The sequence below is a fragment of the Notamacropus eugenii genome, chromosome 4 (assembly GCF_028372415.1).
Source record: "Notamacropus eugenii isolate mMacEug1 chromosome 4, mMacEug1.pri_v2, whole genome shotgun sequence".
In the NCBI taxonomy this organism is placed as follows: domain Eukaryota; kingdom Metazoa; phylum Chordata; class Mammalia; order Diprotodontia; family Macropodidae; genus Notamacropus; species Notamacropus eugenii.
This window is the reverse complement of record NC_092875.1, coordinates 260,524,205-260,542,366: the sequence shown is the minus strand read 5'-3', so window position 1 is coordinate 260,542,366 and position 18,162 is coordinate 260,524,205. Positions and strand designations below refer to the sequence as shown.

The 18,162-nt window shown below is 34.8% G+C and overlaps 1 protein-coding gene across 2 annotated transcripts in view; it reads left to right on the top strand.

The window, feature by feature from the left end:
- The window catches only part of CCDC178 (coiled-coil domain containing 178), a 622,621-nt gene that overhangs the window by 185,259 nt on the left and 419,200 nt on the right, over positions 1 to 18,162 (top strand). For both annotated transcript variants that reach the window (XM_072604506.1, XM_072604507.1), the window contains exons 12-13: positions 6,627 to 6,722; positions 6,846 to 6,982. In XM_072604506.1, coding sequence (XP_072460607.1) covers positions 6,627 to 6,722; positions 6,846 to 6,982 — 233 coding nt within the window. The remainder of the gene's footprint in view (positions 1 to 6,626; positions 6,723 to 6,845; positions 6,983 to 18,162) is intronic.

Here is an 18,162-nt window from a genome sequence, read left to right as displayed (position 1 = left end):
GTAGATTTGAACTCAGGTCCTCCTGATTCCAAGGCCAGTGCTGTACCCACTGCACCACTTAGCTTTCCCTAGTGTCCCCTCTTTCTATTTGAATTTGACCCCATTGCTCTAAGCAGTTCTCTAAGTTTGTCATTGCAAAAAATGTTCTGACTTGTGTTCATAGATGTTTCTTCACCTTGGTATTCTCTATACTAATACAAATATAGATGTAGTTACTATCCCTATTCCTAATCCTATAAATTATAAGTATACTGGACATATTCAGAATCATATTTAAGATTTTTAAAAATTATTTTTCAATTAACAAGTATTTATTTTTAATTTTTTTTTTTTAGTTAGCAAGATTTGCTTCCCCCCTCCCTTCCCCCCTTCCTTTACTGGGAGAAAAAGGAGAATGAGAAACAAAATACTTATAATAAATAAACTTACTCAAAGCAAAACAAATTCTTACATTTGTTTTGTCATGTCCAAACTGTGCGTCTCATTCTACATAATATTAATCCATTATTTCTTTGTCAGAAGGTGGATAGCATCCCTTGTCATCAAGCCTTTGTCATCGTGGTAGATAATCGTGTTGATTAGAAACCTTACATTTTTCAAAATTGTTTTTACGATATTAATGTTACAATATAATTTGTTCTCCTGATTCTGTTCACTCTACTCTGTATCGTTTGCTGTAAGTCTTCTCAAGTTTCTCTGAAACTGTCTCTTTCTTCATTTTTTTCTTTTTCTTTTTATTCTTTTTTTTTGGTTTTTTATTTTCTTCTTTGAAGCTGGGTCTCTCTATCTTGCCCAGGCTGTGGAGTAATGAAGACTCATCTTCCAGAATTCAAATTTGGCCTCAAATACTTACTAGCTGTGTGACCCTGGACAAGTCACTTAACCCTGTTTGCCTCAGTTTCCTCAAATGAGCTGGAGAAGGAAATGGCAAATCACTTCAGTGTTTTTGCCAAGAAATGTGACCCAAATGGGGTCACAAGGAGTAGGACATGACTGAAATGACTGAACAATAACAAAAGTATACAATTACCATAATTTGTTCAGCCATTCCACTATTGATGGGCACCCATTTCCATTTCTTTGCCACCATAAAAAATTACTATAAATATTTTTGTAATATGGATTCTTTTCTTACTTTGATCCCCTTGGGGTGTAAGCCTCATAGTTTTACTGGTCAAAGAGTATGCATTGTTTAGTAACTTTTGGCGTATAGTTACAAATTAGTGTCTAAGCTGGATGTACTATTTCATAGCTCTTCTAACAGAGTATCAATATGCCTGTTTTTCGTAGGGCCCTCTCACACTTCTTTTACTTTTTTTTGTTAGCTGACAATTTGATGGATATAAGGTGAAGCATCAGAGTTGCTTTAGTTTTTATATCTCTGATTATTAGTGATTTGGACATCTTTATAATATATACACAAACATACACATATGTATAGGTATATATGTGTGTATACACAGATAGATAGATAGATAGATAGATAAACAGACAGACAGACAGACAGACAGATAGCTAAGATATTTTCCCCTGATAACTTCCTGTCCTTATCCTTTGAGCACTTATCAATTGGTAACTGGTTCTTGTTCTTAGAAATTCATATCAATTCCTTATACATCTTGAAAAGGAGATCTTTGTCAGAGAAACTTTATGCAAAGATTTCCCCCAATTGTTTCCCTTTCCTTTTGGTTGTGCAAAAACTTTTTAATTTTACGCAATCAAAATTGTCCATTTTTTTCTCTGTAAGCCTTATATCCCTTTATCAATTATGGATGGTTTCTTTATCCTTAAATCTGAAAAGTAATTTCTTTCTTGCTCCTCTAATTTGTTTTCTATCTAGGTAATGTGTCTATTTGGAGCTTATCTTATTGTATTGTGTGAATCATTATTCTAAACTTAATTTCTACCAGACTGCTTTCTAATTTTTATCAGAGAGTGAGTCCTTACTCCAGTACAGCTGGGTCTTTGAGTTTATCAAACCCTAATATACTAGACTGGTTTATTTTGGCATATCATGTAACTAAATTATTCTATTAATCAACCTCTGTATTTTGTAACCAGTGTCAAATCATTTTTGATGATTATTGCTTTATACTGTAGCTTGATATCTGATACTACTAAGCTCCCTTTCTTACTACCTTAAAAAATTTGTTATTATTTTTCCGAGTTCCAGAGAGTAGTTCCTTCGGACTTTGATATACATTGAGCAATTAAATTAATTTGGTTAGTGTTGTTATTTTTATTACATTGGCTAAACCTGTGTATTCCTGGCTTAAAGGAGTGAGATAATCCAGAGGTGATTCTTTCCATCTTTGCCTGGGTAGTTTTCTTTCATTATTTCTTAAAATATAATATGTAGGTGCTTTCTCTTCCTCACTCTCTTCCCCTTTTAAATCAGGGCTTTTAGATAATCTAACGATTCTTAAATTATCTTTGCTTGATCTGTTTTCCATGTCAATTGTTTTTGATATGATTTGACATTTTCTTCTATTTTTGAAGCTTTGGACTTTATTATGATTTTTTGTTGTCTCATGGAGTCACTAATTTGTGTTGATCCATTTTAATTTTCAGGGAGTCTGTTACTTGGATAAAGTTTTGTATTGCTTGTGCTAAACTGTTAAATCCCTTTATAACCATCTCACTCATAGCTCATTTCTCTTACAATTGTTTCTAATAACACTATCATTAATTTAAAATATCATTTTAACTTTTTAGAAGCTCTTAATTTATTTCTTCTAGGCATTCCAATGTTCTTGTTGCCAAGCCATGTTTTTCTTGGAAATTTTTAGTTATTCACTTTTTTCTGAGTTTGTGTCTTGGGTAGCCTTGGCGTCATAATAGCTCTCCATCTTTTTGTTTGCTTGTTTTTTCATTCTTTCAGTCTTATTTCTGGGATTGTGATTGTGATTTTATGTTAGGGCTAAGTTCTGTGCACTCCTGACAGGATAGTTGGTGACTTTGTATAGTCCTATCAGGTGTCTTGATGCTGAATCATAATAACAGCATTGTGGCCCTGTTTTACTTCTGTGATCTGGTTCTGAGATTCCTTCTCCTGAGTCAGAGAGCCAGAATCTATAGCCTTCTTCTGCCTAGGGGATCTGCCTCCAAAATAACTTCTCTTAAAAGCCTACGTACCTGGGATTTGAGCCATAGATACTTATGACAACTTCATCTCAAACACACAAACACTTGGGGTCAGAGAGATAGCCATCCTCTCCTTATGATCTAGTTCTGATTCTATGATTTTCGACTACATCTATTTCATAGTTCCTGCTCTGGTTGCTTGCCTTTTGGTTATATTTGTGATTTTGTGCTGAAAAGATGACTCACTTTGGTGAGAGAAATGATTATTTTTTTCTTATATTGATAACCAATTATTGAATTGGCACTAATATTTTTTTCCCCTTCCTATTTCTTCATCCAGAAATTAACCCCTGTGAATTATTCAGAAAGACTTTGATTTACAGGGCTGATAATGATATGGAAACCTTAGATCTGATCAAAAGGTAAAGAAATTGTAGTTTAGGTAAATTGATGGATTCTGGCCCATTGTGTTTTAGTCAGACAGGTCTGAGTGGAAATGGATTCCCCCTTTTGTTTAGGTAACCCTAGACAGGGTGGTATGGGTATTGATAGACTCTTTGATAAAGACTGAGTGATCAGAGTCATGTCCCCCAGACTCTCATTAAAATAAATTCACCTCTCATTATAATATTAGTTCTCTCATTACTTGTTAACCAATCAGAGTTGATTTCTACCCTCAGAAATACCCATTCTTCGAAGCAAGAGCATAAAAGTGTTGAGTGGGTTTCATGAGTGGTCTTTGGTTTAGAAAAGACAGCTAAATGACCATTTCATTAATTATGTGCTAGCAATATTTAATAAAATGATTAATTACCCTTAGATTTCTGATCAATACTTGTTCTGGTGCCGATTAGATCTTTTTAGGGTGAGTTGTCAGGGGAGCCAGACTGCACTGTACGGCTTCCTTCTCCTCTTCCATCTTGGCTAGTGTCCAAACATTTTACTTTTTTCTTTGTAACCACAATTCTCCCTTCCTCTTGAACAATAAAAGAATAAAAAGAAAAAGAGAAAATCCTTAAGGCAAATATTCAGTCAAGAAAAACAAATTCCCACACTGGCCACATAAAAAATACCAAACATATCTCATTCTGCATGTTGATTTCCTCACCTCTCTGTCAGGAGGAGAATAGCATTCTTCACCATCTGGAATCATGGTTGGACACTGTATTTGTTAAAGAATGTAAATTTTTCAAAGTTGTTGACTTTTACAATGTTATTTATATGTCTTTCTGGTTTTGTTCACTTCCCTATGTTTTATATTATTTATTATGGCACAAGAGTATTGTATTTTGTTGATATATTCAAATAGTATTTTATTCATATTTTTGATACATGTAATTCTTTATTCTTCTAATAATGTCTTTTATGTTGGTTTTGTTACATAATTTTTGTTAATAATGTTGTAGACTTCTCATACCTATAGCATGCTTTTCCAGAGTCATTATCCAAAATGGACGTAGACATATTTGCTTTGTTTATTTTTAGAATTTATCAAGAATTAGCACTTTTTTTGGAGCTTTGCATTCTCAAGGTTCATCAAAACCCTAAGGATGTTATGTGCTGTGGAAAAAAAATTGGCTTTGAAATTAAAAGCCATTGTTTCAAATCCTTTGTCTTTCACTTGCTACCTAAGTGACCTTAGACAAATCACTTAATTCTCCCCAACAGATTTTTCATTTATAAAATGAAGGGGATGAGATTAGATGACCTTTAAGATACTCCTCTACTCTAATCTATGATCCTATGTATAATATTGTGCATGAACTCCTTGGCATCTCTTTAATATGATATTTGATATAAAATCTTCGTTTAGATCTAGTTTCTTCCAGACTTTAACATTTTCCTCGGTAATTCTTGTCAAATAGGGAATTCTCCAGTTTATGTTTGGCATTTATTGAGGACTGAGTTATTTATTTCAGTTACTTTTTATTCTTTCTTGTCTAGTCTGTTTTTTCAAACTTTTAAAATTTTCAACCAAAGAATTTTACTGATTACTATTTCACAGTGTAGTTTGAGGATTGGCAGTGCAGTTCCCTCTTCTTTCCTACTTAATATTTCTTTTTCCCTTGATAGTCTAGGTATTTTATGTCTCCAGAATGAATTTTGATACTGGTTCTGTAAAGTATCCCTTTGGTAATTTGATTGACCTAATACTAAATCTATAATTTACTTTTAATTGTAATATTTTTCTTTTATAATCTTGGCATACTTCAGTCAATGAGGACTGAATATTCTTCTGGTAACTTTAAATGGTTCTTTACTTCTATGAGTAACATTTTGTAATTATATCCATACTGGTATTAAGTGTGTTTTGATAGATTGGCTCACAGATATTTTATGAATATTATCATTATTTTTAATGGAACCAAGCTTCACCTTTCTCATCTGTGACATTGAGAGAAATGGACTGGTTGATGTCTACAGTCTCTCTTGGCTCTACAACCTAAGAGACAGTTATAGCAAAGGAAAGTGATTTTTATTCATCCTTCATTCTCGAAAAACACCAGTGATATTAAGAGGGTTATGTGACTTGAAAGTGTTTGGATTTGAGTGAGACAAGGCTGTGCAAGTTATCAGTCTCATTCTCTCCTCTGGTCAATGGAGTCCAGTATGACTGGCAATGGCCCTGAATGCAGTGAGAGAGACCTTGGCCTTTTTAAGCTAAGGTCTTTCCCAGATCTGTTTAACTAAGGCAACACCCATTCAGTAATTAAAGGGTAGGTAAGAATTGAGGCAAAATATGACCTAGTTTTCCTTCATAAAAGAATTGATCTGGGATGGGAAGACCCTCAAAGTTTCTGGCCAGAACAGAAGTAATTGTGCAGGATTTGGGATCAGAAGGTTGCAATCCCACCTCTACTACTTATTCTAGGTATGATTGTGAGAAAATGATCACACCTGGAGTAAATCACTTTACCTCATTGGAACTCTTTTCCTGCTCCAAGAAATTAGTGAATTATGCTAGATGACCTTTTCTAAATTAATTTTACTTCAGGAAGTGTTTTTAAGATTTCTCTTTGCCAATTGGCTTTCCTTAATGGAGTGGTATTTTAAATTTGCTATTTCAGAACATTCTGCTTTGCTTCATATATTTTAATTATGTACTAAAAATTCTATCTTGGTAAACATTGGTGATTTAGTTATAAAGGATGTCATCTTATACAACTGATCAATGAGACCATCTTCAGTATGGATTTTTCTCTGTCTGTTTATCCTCATGAAGAGAAAATGTCATAAGTAGTAGTTTAGAGATGCATGCATTGAAGACAAAAAAGAAATCCATTCCTTTTCCTAGTTTCTTACCTGCATGGAGTGACTTTTGAATATGTTGTGCCTCACACAACTTTTAAGCTGTTGAAATATTTAAGTGTAAAAATTGACTTTTAAGACCTCTTCCCTTTGTAGTGGTGGAGGACCATGAATGTGAAACATTACAGATGTCAAACTTGATCTGTTGTTGAGTTGTGCTGAAAATTTTTTTTCACCTTTTTTTATTCCTTGTTATATTTTTACAATGAACTTTTAAAACTTTTTTTATTTAGTTAAATGAATTGCAAGAAGTAGTGGATCTTCATGCCCAGAGAATTAAAAAGTTAGAAGAGGAATGTGAAAATGCATTGATTGAATATCTGGATGCGGTAAGTTTCCTTCCATCTGTGAATGCTCATTAATTATTGCTAAAAATAATTCTCTGTCTATCTTTTGCTCTGGGAAAGGCAGAAGTTTATATCTTACCTTTTGGTCTCCTTTTATTTCCTAAGAAAAAATTTTGGGATAGTGAAATCCAAAAACTACGCAGAGAACTTGAAACAGTCTTAATGAAAACAGATTTACTAATGCATGACAATAAAGCACTGGTGGCAGAAAACCAAGAAGCATTCCAGGGAATCAAAGACAGGTAATCCCAAACTTTTATCCAGAATGTGCTAAATCCAGATGGAGAGTCTGAAAGGAAATCAAAAGGGAGAACTGGAAGAAATCACTATTACAATGGGCTGACCACAACACAACTGTACTGTGAGAATTTGACAGATTAACCTCAATCTAGAAACACAGGTTCCCAAAGTGGGGAATACTGTGCCTTAGAGGGTATTTATAGGATCGGGCATGGTAGTATGTTTGGGGACAATTGGGATAGTTGAATGAAATTCACGGAATAAAAATAAGGGGGTGGTGGAAACATAAGAAAAGAAGAGAAGAAAATTTTGAAAAATTGTTCATACATCTTTCATCTGTAGTGTAACAGAGTTAAAGTCATAGTGATTACATCATTTTCCAGATAAACACACAAAATGCAAGTTATAACTGATCAGTAGTAGTCAAGTACACTGAAAGGTCTTAACAAGCAGGTGTTGGCAGATAAGTGCATTTGTCAGGAAGTTTAGAGAGGCATGCACTGACAGGAATGTACACATGTAATAGCTTGTTTACAATATAATGCTATACCATTAAATGATGCAATATTGCATCATCAAAATTTCAATGCAAGATAAACCCCTTAAATTTACAAGTTATTAAATTAAAGATGTGTCATTTAAAAAAATTATATGTTTTTTGAAATGACACAAATTTCAAAAACTGTTAAAGAAAATAGATTTTTGGGGGAAGCACTGGATGATTTTTTAAAAGGAGATAATAGGTTAGATAAGTTTGGGAACCTCTGATCTAGATTATAGAGTGGGACATCCAATTTCCTTTTAAGTGCATGAATTTGAGGCAAGGATATCTGGATTTGAGTCCCCAACTACCCCCTCTAATATTTACTAGCTATGTATGTGTGTGAAGACAAGTCATTAATTTGTAATTTAATCTCTGAAATCCTCAGTTGCAAAATAAGGATAAATAATTCCTGTAACACCTATCTCACTGAGTTATGTGAGCAAATTTTACAAACTCTAAGGTGTTATTTAAATAGGAAGTGTGAATTATCTTTAGAAATGCTATTACAAATGTTTAACAATTTCCCTTCATTAGGATGTACAAGATCTCTTCTTTTTTCCTTTACAAATTAGCTGTAACTACAGTTTTTCCAGGGATGCTAAAGTTAGCTGGTTGTTGTTGGTGCTTGTTTTTGGATCATAGATTAGGAGCTTGAAGTGACCTTTTTTGTCATCATATCCAATCCCTTATTTCATTGAAGCTGCAGTTAAGAGAGTCTATGATTAAATGTTCAAGGTGGAATTTGAACCCAAGGCTTCTTATCTTTAAGTTCAGTGCTGCGCAATTCTTATCTTGGCTATGAGAACAGTCCTAATTTTTTCACTGTTTCTCTTGAGATTCTAGATCTTTGCTCCTCCAAATAAATTTTTGTTACTTTTTTGCCTGATTTATAATAAATTGTACCTTTGGAGGTAAGTTGGTATAGGACTAAATCCATAAATTAATTTAGTTAGCATTGTAATTTTGCTGATATTGGTGCAGCCTTACCTTCCATAAAAATTGCTACTATGAATATGTTAATGTATATAAGGCCATTTTCTTCTGTCTTTTCCATCCTTGGAGCATATATGCCTAACTGAAATTTTGCTCTCAAAGTAAATGGCCAAATTGTTGTGTCTTGGGATAGTTGGATGAAATTGCTGTCCACCAGCATTGGTGATTACTGAATGGTAATTATAAGGATTATATGTGTTTTTTCAAGTTTTCATGATACCTATACAAAAACTGAAGATCTGCTACGACATAAAGAACTCAAAACAAATGCAATATGGCAGAAAATTAAAGAATCCATTTCAGATCAGACTAGAAAAAAATCATCAATAAAGATATTTTTGAAAAAAAGATTTAGACTTAAATGGAGACTAAATTATATAAATGAAAGTCTAAGTGGCCCTAAGAACAAAATAAATAAATATTATCAAAATTTTTCAAGGAAAAGTACAACAATGAGATAAATCAAAACTTTTGGGATGGAATGGGAAATTTTACAGCTCTGAACATGTTGATCAGCAAAAGAAAAAATATCCATTTGGGTATAAAACTTAAGGCATAACTAATGTGAGGGTAAACCTCATCAAGTTACAATTTTACTGTATTTTTATTATCATTTAAAATTTTATATTATTCATCTCACTTAAAATAATTATTCTTATTAGATAAGAATACTTCTTGATTAGGGACTGTATACCCTTTTGAATTAATGAAAGCTATTGTGAGGGAGAGTTGGGCAAGCACTAAGTAATTTGTATGCAAGGAAGGAACTATATTAAATTCGGGAGAGAGATTCTGAAGGACTAGCATCCTTTTCTTGAATGCCTCTGAGAATTCAGAAGTATGACTGAGCTATAATGAAGAAGGCAGGTATTAAAGATCATCTGCTTTACAGGAATCTTTTTTTTCATACACACACACACACACACACACACACACACACACACACACATACACACAAAATTAGCCAGAGAGCGATCTCTATCTAAATGTTAAGAATTTTCATCATTGGTATCGCGGAGAAGGTTTGGGAAGATAAGTTAAAACACATGAAATATTTTCCCCCAAAATTTATTAATTTGTTTTCAGTTTTCAACAATCACTTCCATAAATACCAAATTCTTTCCCCCTTCCTCTCCTCTCACTCCCCAAGACAATATGAAATCTTATGTGGGTTCTACACATACATTCCTATTAAACACATTTTCACATTAGCCATATTGTATAGAAGAATTAAAATGAATGGGAGAAATCATGAGAAAAACAAAACATAACAAGGAGAAAACAGTCACTTCATTCTGCATTCTAACTCCATAGTTCTTTCTCTGGATGTGATGGCATTTTGCATCATGAGTCCTTTAGAAATATTTTAGGTCTTTGCATTGCTGAAAAAGACTAAGTCTATCAAAAACAGTCCTTGTGTACTATGGCTGTTACTATGTATAATGTTCTCCTGGCTGTGCTCATTTGCTCAGAGTCAGTTCATATAAGTCTTTCCAGGTATTTCTGAAGTCTGCCTGTTCATCATTTCTTATAGCACAATAGTATTCCATTACATTCATATATCATAACTTGTTCAGTCATTCCCTAATTAATTGAGATCCCCTTGATTTCTAGTTTTTGGCCACCACAAAAAGAACTGCTATAAATATTTTTGTATGTGAGTCCTTTTCCCATTTTGATAATCTCTTTGGGATACTGCCCTAGAAGTGGTAATGCTAGGTCAAAGGCGGTACACTTTTTATAGCCCTTTGGGCATAGTTCCAAATTGCTCTCCAGAATGGTCAGATCAGCTCACAGCTCCACCAACAATGTACTAGTGTTCCAACTCTCCCATGTCTTCTCCAACATTTATCATCTTCCTGTTTTGTCATGTTAGCCAATCTGACAGGTGTGATGTGGTACCTCAGTGTTGTTTTGGTTTACATCTCTCTAATCAATAGATTTAGAGTATTTTTTCATATGACTGTAGATAACTTTAATTTCTTCCTCTGAAAACTACCTGTTCATAGTCATTGACCATTTATCAATTGGGGAAATACTTGTATTCATATACATTTGACTCAGTTCTCTATATATTTTAGAAATGAGGCCTTTATCACAGAAAGTAGTTGTAAAAATTCTTTCCCAGTTTTTTGTTTCCTTCCTAATCTTGGTTCCATTGACTTTGTGCAAAAAGTTTTCAATTTAATGTAATTAAAATTATCCATTTTGCATTTCATAATGCCTTCTATCTCTTGTTTGGTCATAAATTCCTCCATTCTCCATAAATCTGACAAACTATTCCTTGCTTGCCTAGTTTGTTTATAGTATCAGCCTTTAAACCTAGATCATGTACCCATTTGCACTTGATTCTGGTATACAGTGTCAGGCATTGGTCTATGACCAGTTTCTGCCTCACTATTTTCCAGTTTTCCTAGCAGTTTTTGTACAGAGTTCTTATTGCAGAAGCTGGGGGTACTTGGGTTTATCAAATAGTAGACTAGTATAGTCATTAACTATAGCATCTTACATACCTAACCTATTTCACTGGTCTACCCCTGTATTTCTTAGCTAATACCAAGTGATTTTGATGATTGCTGCTGTATAATGGTATTTAAGATTTGCTATGGCTTCTCCGCCTTCCCTAGCATTTCTTTTCATTGATTCCCTTGATATTCTGAACGTTTTGTTCTTTCAGATGAATTTTGATATGTTTTTCTAGTTCAATAAAATAATTTTTTGGTAGTTTGATTGGTATGGCACTGAATAAGTCAATTAACTTAGGTAGAAGTATCATTTACGTTTTATTAGCTCTGTCTACCCGCAACCAACAGATGTTTTTCCAAATATTTAAATCTGACATTATTTGAATGAAAAATGTTTTGTAATTGTGCTCATGTAGTCCCTGGGTTGGTTTTGGCAGGTAGATTTCCAAATATTTCATAGTGTCTAACTTTAAATGTGATTTTTTTTTCTTTCTATCTTTTGCTATTGGGCTTTGTTAGTTATATATAGAAATGCTGATGATTTATGTGGGTTTATTTTATAACCTATATCTTTACTAAAGTTGTTTATTATTTCAAGTAATTTTTTACTTGATTCTTGAGGATGCTCTAAATATACCATCATATTATCTGCAAAGAGTGATAGCTTTGTTTCTTCTTTGCCTGTTCTAATTCCTTCAGTTTCTTTTTCTTCTCTTATTGCTAAAGCTAACATTTCTAGTACCATATTAAATAACAGTGGTGATAATAGACATCCTTGTTTCAATCCTGATCTTAATGGAAATGCATCTAGCTTATCCCCATTTCATGTAATGCTTGCTGATGATTTTAGGTAGATACTACTTATTATTTTAAGGAAGGCTCCATTTATTCCTATGCTCTCTAGTGTTTTCAATAGGAATTGGTGGTATATTTTATCAAAAGTTTTTCTGTATCTCTTGAGATAATCATATGGTTTCTGTTAGTTTTGTTGTTGATATGATTAATAATGCTGATAGTTTTCCTAACATTGAACCAGCCCTGCATTCCTACTATAAATCCTACTTGATAATAGTATATTGTTCTCATGATAAGTTACTGTAATCTTTTTGCTAATATCTTATTTAAAATTTTTACATCTATATTCATTAGGGAAAGTGGTTTTGACTCTTCCCAGTTATCATATTTGTATTATAAAAGGAATTTGGTAGAACTTCTTTGCCAATTTTCCCAAATAGTCTATATAGTATTGAAATTAATTGTTCTTTAAATGTTTGATAGAATTCACGTATAAATGCATTTGGCTCTGGAGATTTTTTCCTAGGGAGTTCATTTATGGCTTTCTTTTTCTGAGATGAGGTTATTTAAGCATTTTACTTCCTCTTCTATTAATCTGGGCAATTTATATTTTTGTAAATATTCATCCATTTCACAAAGATTGTCAAATTTATGGGCATAGAGTTGGGCAAAATAATTTTTAATTATTGTTTTAATTTCCTCTTCGTTGGAAGTGAGTTCATCCTCTTCATTTTTGATACTGATAATTTGGTTTTCTTCTTGCCTTTTTCTAATCAAATTGACCAAAGGCTTATCGATTATATTTGTTTTTTCATAAAACATACTCTTAGTTTTATTTGTCAGTTCAATAGTTTTCTTAATTTCAGTTTTATTAATCTCTCCTTTGGTTTTTGGTATTTCTAATTTGGTATTTAATTAGGGATTTTCAAATTGTTCTTTTTCTAACTTTTTCAGTTGCATGCCCAATTCATTGATTTCCTCTTTCTCCATTTTATTTATGTAAACATTCAGAGATATAAAACTTCCCCTAAAAACTTCTTTTGCTGAATCCCATAAGTTTTGGTAGGTTGCATCATTATTGTCATTCTCTTGAATAAAGTTATTGTTTCTGTGATTTGTTGTTTGACCAACTCATTCTTTAGACTTAGATTATTTAATTTCCAATTAAATTTTGGTCTGTCTTTCCATGGCCTTTTATTATATATAATTTTTATTGCATCATGATCTGAAAAGGATGCACTGACTATTTCTGCCTTTCTGTGCTAGATTGTGAGGGTTTTTTTATGCCCTAGTACATGGTCATGTTTTGTGTATGTGCTATGTACTGCTGAGAAAAAGGTATATACCTTTATTTCTATCCCCATTCAGTTTTATTCAGAGGTCTGTGATATTTACCTTTTCCAGAATTCTATTCACCTCCTTAATTTCTTTCTCATTTATTTTGAGGTAATTTTATCAAGTTCAGAGAAGGGGGGATGAGGTCCCCCACTAGTATAGTTTTGCTTTCTGCTTCTTTCTGTAATTCCCTTAAATTGTCCTCTAAGAATCTGGATGCTATACCACTTGGTGCATATATGTTTAGTAATGATATTACTTCATTGTCTATGGTGGTGCCTTTTAGCAGGATATAGTTTCCTTTCTGATCTCTTTTGATTACATCTATTTTTGATTTTGTTTTGTCTGAGATTAGGATTTCTACCCCTGCTTTTTTTTTTTTTTTTACTTCAGCTGAAGCATATTATATTCTACTCCAGCCTTTTACATTTACCCTGAGTGTAACCCCCTGTTTCCTGCCCAAGCTATCACTGCATCTTGAGCCATCTCCAGCCTTCCTGTTGAATATCTGGTCACTGGATCCAGATGGCTCTGGAGGAGAAAGTGAGGCTGGTGACCTGCACAGCCTCCCCTCACTCAAAACAAAGTCAAGTGCAAGTCATGTCATCATTTCTCTGATGTCATGGTCCTCTGAGAATGAAGGATGAACACAACCTGTGAATAGACCAAGCTGCCTGAATGGGAATCCAGCTAACTGGATAACTTATCTCATCCTCTCTCTGAACCTCTCCCTCTACCCTTCATTCTCCTCTCCAAAAGAAGGTATATTTTGATGGTCAGAAGCTGCCCAGTTAACTTAGGGTTTTCTGGCTAGAATTCTTTTCTTTTCTTTTCCTTTCTCTCTCTCTTTCTCTTTCTTTCTCTCTCCTTTCTTTCTTTCGTTCTTCTCTCTTTCTTTCTCTCTCTTTCTTTCTCTCTTTCTTTCTCTCTTTCTTCTCTCTTTCTTTCTCTCTCCCTGTGTCTCTCTTTCTTTCTCTCTTTCTCTCTCTTTCTTTCTCTTTCCTTCTTTCTCTCTTTCTTCCTTTCTCTCTTTCTTCTCTCTCTTTCTTTCTCTCTTTCTTTCTCTGTCTCTCTTTCTCTCTTTTTCTTTCTTTCTCTGTCTCTCTTTCTTTCTCTTTCTTTCATTCTTTTATTCTTTCTTTCTTTCATTCTTTTGTTCTTTCTTCCTTCCTTTCTTCCTTCCTTCCTTCCTTCCTTCCTTCCTTCCTTCCTTCCTTCCTTCCTTCCTTTCTTTCTTTCTTTCTTTCTTTCTTCCTTCCTTCCTTCCTTCCTTCCTTCCTTCCTTCCTTCCTTCCTTCCTTCCTTCCTTCCTTCCTTCCTTCCTTCCTTCCTTTCTTCCTTTCTTCCTTTCTTCTTCTTAAAGAGGCCTATTCACTGAATGTGAATGTCACTTAAAGTGAGTGTCTGAAAAGGCCTTAGCCTAAAAGGCCAAAATCTCTTATTGCATCCTTGGCAGTCTCCAGTCATCCTGATGAATATCTGCTCACTGGATCCAGATGGCTCAGGAGGAAAAAGTGAGGCTGGTGACTTTGCACAGCCCCCTCCCCCTCAAAACAAAGTCAAGTGCGAGTCATGTCATGATTTCTCTGATATCATAGTCCTCTTCAAAAACAAAGGATGAACACAAACTGAATAATGATTAAAAATACAAGGAGAAACTACACTAAACTATACTTCTCCTACCCCTGAATTGTCCAAGTCAACCAGAAGCATGTGAGCAGTAGAACTTCCTTTCATGCTCTTCCCACAACTAAAAACAAAACAGATTGTAAAACTCTGTGTCAGGAGCCACTGAGATGAGAAAACTCCACTGAGAATGTCCCAGGATAATCAGATTGTCTCAGGGGGCCCTTGGAAGCTGAGGTGGTACATAGCTGCAGTAGCAGAAGCAATCAGAGCAGACCAGGCTAGACCTAGGGACTCAGAGCTCCCTAAAACTTTCTCTTAAGGTTACTCCAAAGGTCTAGAACTGTGTACCCCAAAGATCCATGGAAACCTTAGTCTGGGAGGTAGAGGTTGGTGGAGTAAGGATCCCAGGAAACCCAGGGTGAGGCCAAGTAAAGCCTACTTCCCCACCCAAAAGAGTAACAGTGTGCAAAGCCTAGCCCTGACACAAAACCTCATTTCAAGAACTAAAATTAGAGAGATGAGGAAATTGAAGAAAATACTGACCAGAATTTAAAATTAATTGAAGGTTTAGAGATCTCCAGACAGGAGTAAGACCATAATCAGTACAAGTAGAGATTTAAAGGGAAAAAATGGATTTTCATATATTTTTCTTATAATTATTCTTATAATAAATAGCTGACTCTATGTAGGGGCCAGCTAGGTGGCACTGTGAATAGAGTGCCAGGCATAGAGTCAAGAAGACTCATCTTCCTGAGTTCAAATCTGGTCTCAGACACTTACTAGCTATGTGACTCTGGTCAAGTCACTTAACACTGTTTGCCCCAGTTTCTCCATATATAAAATGAACTGGAAAAGGAAGTGGCAAACCACTCTAGAATCTTTGCTAAGAAAATCCCAAATTGGATCATGGAGAGTTGGACATGACTGACAATGACTGAACAACAACAAAACACTTTATGTAGCACTAATTATATACCAGGCACTCTGCTAAGCACTTTGTAATTATAATCTCATTTGATCCTAATAGCTTTGTAAGTCCTATTATAACCCACTTTTTACAGAGGAGAAAACTGAGGCAAACAACAGTGAAGTGACTTGCCTAGGTTCACACAACTATTAAGTGCCTGAAGTCAGATGTGAATTGAGGCGTCCTGCCTCCACTCTAGGAATTCTACCCACTACACCACCTACTTTTCCATGCAAGTGAACATGGAGGAAGAGATCAGGAAAGTGGGCTTCAGATTAAACTCATCCTTACATGAAATAGACAAAAGGGGTGTGGTACACATGCATATAACAATAGTTTTGTTTAGAAATACATTAAATCCATTAGGGAAACAAGTGAGGAGAGAAGAAAAGGTAAACTTAAGAAATGGTAGTATCAGGGAAAGAATAGTTAACAAAAACATAAACTACTCGATCCTGCTGGGAGGGGTTAAAGGTGCAAAAAAAAAAGAAGGAAAATCAAAGAACTAGAAATTGTGGAAGTGCCTTAAATGTCCTCTTTGACAACTAAAGAATAACTGGACAAGTCATAGCATGTAGATATAATATGAAATATTTCTGAATCTTTGAAAAATGATAAAGGAGATGATTTCAGAGAGTCCTGGGTAGGATGAATTGATGCTGTATGTAATGTTATATCTGTGCTGCTGACTGACATAGCACCATCACTGCCCAACAAAATTGTTCACCAAGAAGGGGTCTCCTTTCTTTTCCATGTCGCTGAATCCCTTGGAATATGCTATACCTTAAAACATTATTATTTTGCTGAATAGTACACTATAGGAAGGCCATCCAAGTAATCACCCTATTTTAGAATGGCAGAATTTACACATGAAACAAAAGCTATCATCCATACCATTTTGCCATTTTTATCTCTCTCAGAGTCCTGTGGTGAACAGATAAGTGATGAAGCAGCAGGTGTGAATACACTAGGAGTCACAACCCTGCACACAGGTGGCCCAGACCATAGAGTTGTCTTCTCATTGGAAGCAGCAGTGGGATTTGGCAGCCCCTGGATGTCCAAGTAGCCTTTTAAGCACTACACTGTTCACCTTCCAGTGTAAGGAAGGGGCTAGAAAAGATGTCCTAAAAATTGTTTGCTTCATCCCGGCCTGGTCTGCTTAGGTGGGGATCCCATGTGTGGTTGAAACACCACACACACACATACACACACACATACACACACACACAATGTACACAAACTTCTGCTAAGATTATTCTACTCACAATTGATATATGGAATGTGTGCATGCTTATGGACAACAAAAAAAAATCGAATAGACCTGAAAGATGAATAACTCTTGTTGCAAGAGAATTCAACAGGCATCACATCCAAATAGCAGCCCCAAATGAAACAAGGTTGGCAAATGATGGCCAGCTTATTGGATACACCTTTTTCTGGAGTGGCTGCAGTGAAGGGCAGAACATTGAGCTGTTGTAGGTTTTGCAATTAAAACTAATCTAGTAAAAAAGTCTCTATGTCTACCAGAAGAAGTAAATGACAGGCTTGTGACAGTGCAATTTCCACTTGCAGGAAAGTGCCATGCCACTATCATTAGTGCCCACCATGATAAATCCTGATGAGATTAAAGGAAAATTTTATGAAGACCTAGAAGACCCTCATCATCAGTCTGCCAAAAGAGGACAAACTTATAATTCTGGGTGACTTTATACAAGAATAGGCATAGACTACTAGACATGGCAGGGAGCCATTGGGAAGAATGGAGTTAGAAACAGCAACAGCAATGGTTACTTACTACTGAAGATTTGTACATCTTATGACCAATACTTACATAACACTTACCTAAATACAATAAACCTTCATAGATGCACCCTTGCAAAAAACATTGACATTTAATAGACTGTGTCATTATAAGGAGAAAAGAGAGACAGAATAGTCTCTTGACAAAGATGATGTGTGGTGCAGAGTGCTGGACTGATCATAGATTTATCCTCTCCAAGTTAAATATTCTCGTTCAATAAAAGTGGTGGCCCCAAGGCAAGATGATAACCAGAAGACTTAATGTCAACAGATTAGAATGATTCTCTGAGTGGGAACAGTTCATTGTTAACATGGGAAAGCTGGGCCAATACACAGTTGGCAACAGTTGAGCAGAAAAAAGAGTGGACAGCTCTCAGAGATTTAGTGTACAGCACTGCCTTTACTCTTCTGGATAAGTACACTTGCAAACATCAGAACTGGTTTGATGAAAATGATGGGGAAATTAAGAAACTGCTAATTGAAAACTGAGAACTCCACAAAGTTGATCAGCAGGATAGTTCATCCATCTCTAAGAAGGTAGTGTTTGACTCCATCAAAAGTAAAGTGCAAGTGAAATTTAGAAAGACACAGGATTCTTGGCTCAGTAAGAAGGATGATGAAGTTCAGTTTTACATTAATAGCAACAATCTCAAA